This window comes from Montipora foliosa, chromosome 11, assembly GCF_036669935.1.
Source record: "Montipora foliosa isolate CH-2021 chromosome 11, ASM3666993v2, whole genome shotgun sequence".
Taxonomy (NCBI): Eukaryota; Metazoa; Cnidaria; class Anthozoa; order Scleractinia; family Acroporidae; genus Montipora; species Montipora foliosa.
This window is the reverse complement of record NC_090879.1, coordinates 33462509-33465008: the sequence shown is the minus strand read 5'-3', so window position 1 is coordinate 33465008 and position 2500 is coordinate 33462509. Positions and strand designations below refer to the sequence as shown.

The 2500-nt window shown below is 40.0% G+C and overlaps 1 protein-coding gene across 1 annotated transcript in view; it reads right to left on the bottom strand.

The window, feature by feature from the left end:
- Window positions 1-73: 73 nt before the first annotated feature.
- Window positions 74-2500, bottom strand: part of LOC137976237 (glutamate receptor ionotropic, NMDA 2B-like) — a 9448-nt gene continuing 7021 nt past the window's right edge. The window contains exons 4-5 of the mRNA XM_068823527.1: window positions 1371-1534; window positions 74-974 (exon numbers count right to left, since the gene is read on the bottom strand). Coding sequence (XP_068679628.1) covers window positions 536-974; window positions 1371-1534 — 603 coding nt within the window. The 3' untranslated portion in view covers window positions 74-535. The remainder of the gene's footprint in view (window positions 975-1370; window positions 1535-2500) is intronic.

Below are 2500 nucleotides of genomic sequence, written 5' to 3'. Positions count from 1 at the left end.
TTTGCAACCTGATTATTGTAGGTTGTTTGCATAAAAAAAAAGGCTTACAAAAGGGGGGGGGGGGGTTCACGGGCACCCCAGGACCTCCCTAGCTACGCCCGTGGTTTGCACGCAGAAATGCACCGTTTCCGATGAAAGGAAAGATGAATGACAGGATAGCACAGTTTTGACTGCTGCGCGCACTCCGGGCGCGGGTTCCGTATGCAAGGAAAAGAAGAAAAAGAAAATCGCGCAGAAGCTCAAGTAAGCTACACTCGCGCTTGGGATTTACATAATATGTGTTTGAAAAGAAAAAAAATGCAAGAGATTGTGTTCGTAAAAAAGACATTGCGAATACCGATTCTAAGTACGACTAGGAGTCTTAAATAAATTCATACTTGCGTAACACTGATCTGAGAAATTAAATGGAACGTCTCTTAGTTCTTCTTTCTAGCAGGTTGAAGCACAATATCATTTAAAAATTACAACAACTCACCATCAGAAAGAAATGGAAATTGTCTATTTGATCATTAGCTTTAACTATAGTTTCAACTATCTAATCGTTCGTGGTTGATACTCTGGGCAATTTAGCCGCATTTAAAGCAGTTCCATTCTGTTCTGGGCTAAAACTACGCCTAGCGCGCGTAATTCTGCGATAGAAGAAAACCTCTAATAACAGGATAAGGAAACACCCCAAAGTTATCATAGCTGTATTGAACAAAAAACCTTCAAATTCATCAAGTCCCATGCGATGCGCAAAGACAGATTGTTGTGAGGTTTTACATCTTGATGTTGTCCATTTATTGAATATTTCAGTGATGGTGTCTTGTGCCTTCAGTTTGTGAATAGCTCGTGATATTGAGGCTGTCCATGATGAATTTTTCTGCAATGCAAAAGCCAAGCCTGCTAACTCAAAACCGATTCCGTCTTCTTTAAGTGTGCACTTAGAATCGTCGTAACCTGCTCTTGATTCTGAGATGAAGGCTGTAAGCTCGCTGTGAAAAAGGAAAAGAAGTATTACATTTTTGAACAATTCTTTCAAACCTCCACAAGCAGAAGTCTGAGGCAAGCGAGAAAATAGAAGAGTGAGACTTGGAAGGAACTTCTCTCCAGTCACCGCTCCTCCATTTTCCACTCGCTCCAGAGCTTTTCGTGGAAGACTTCTCGTTCTTGGCTAATATAAGTTACGCTTAGTGTTAGTTCACGTACAAGACGCAAACGTGACTCTGTGCAGAAGCAATATATTTAACGAGTCTTGATCATAACTGCCTTCATTTTCAAAAGAGTCTCAGTGACATGTTTTTGTGGTTTGAATTAAGCATTTAAAGTGGCACCTGTCATCCTAAAAAAATATACGCGTTTGGACTTAGTGAATATTGTAGGAAGAGTACCCTGATATAACTTTTTTCACTCCATCCGAGTAATAATCCACGTTGTATTTTTTCATGTTCTGGTATATCTTTCTTAGTCTGGGATTCTGGCTCTTTCTAAAGAAGTCCTCAGTGCTGGTGTCTTTTAATGCTCCAAATGTGAATCCCTCTGGGGGGTCGACTAACTACAACAGAAAACAAAAGAAAAGGAGCCACGACTACAGTTGCTTGATCAATAAGCTGGCCTATAAATGCATGGCAAACACGTTTCTGGCAACTTTGTTTCTATCAGATAAATGAAGGCTTTATAGCTTGATTATAGGCCATTCCGGAATTGCGCAGGAAAATGGGGCGAGTTTCAAATTTGAACCAATTGATAAATTGACACAACCATATGAAAGATAACATTGAGATTGGCCATCTGTCCAAGTTTGACGCTTGTAGGTCGAACAGAGACCAAGTTACGGACCTTAAATCCATGCAAACGTCTCTAATTTTGAGGCTGCGTCCCCCAAAACCAGATTTGGGACAACTGGAAAATCCTGTTATCGGCCTACTATTTGGAAATAGTTGAGGTGAAAATCACTTTGTTTGACTATTTTTATGAATATTACAGAAATAGTAAAAATATTTAAGAGTTGTATGGTTTGGGGGACGCAGCCTCAAAATTAGAGACGTTTGTATGGATTTTAAACTACGTTTTAAGGTCCGTAACTTGGTCTCTGTTCAACCTAAAAGTATCAAACTTGGACAAATGGCCAATCTCCGTGTTATCTTTTATGAGATGGTGTCAATTTATCGATTGGTTTAAATTTGAAACTCGCCCTAGTTCCCTGCGCAATTCCGGAATGCGCGAGTAAATCGATGGTTACTTCGTTGTCCACTCGTGGTCAAAGCAAAACGGAGCAACTATAGATTTACTCGCGCGTCAGTTAAATAATCCCACGCAAAATATCTCGGTAGCAACGCAGGCTATAGTATCAATGCTGACCAGACTTTATTGACACATCAAAAGGAGAGTCTTTTGAGTCACAACAAGGGAAATTCCAACCTCGATGTTATGCGGGACGCAGCAACTAAGCATATTTGTTCTGTGACCAGTCTCATGCAAGTGAATAGAATGGTTAACATTTGTTGTTAGACATTAAAAA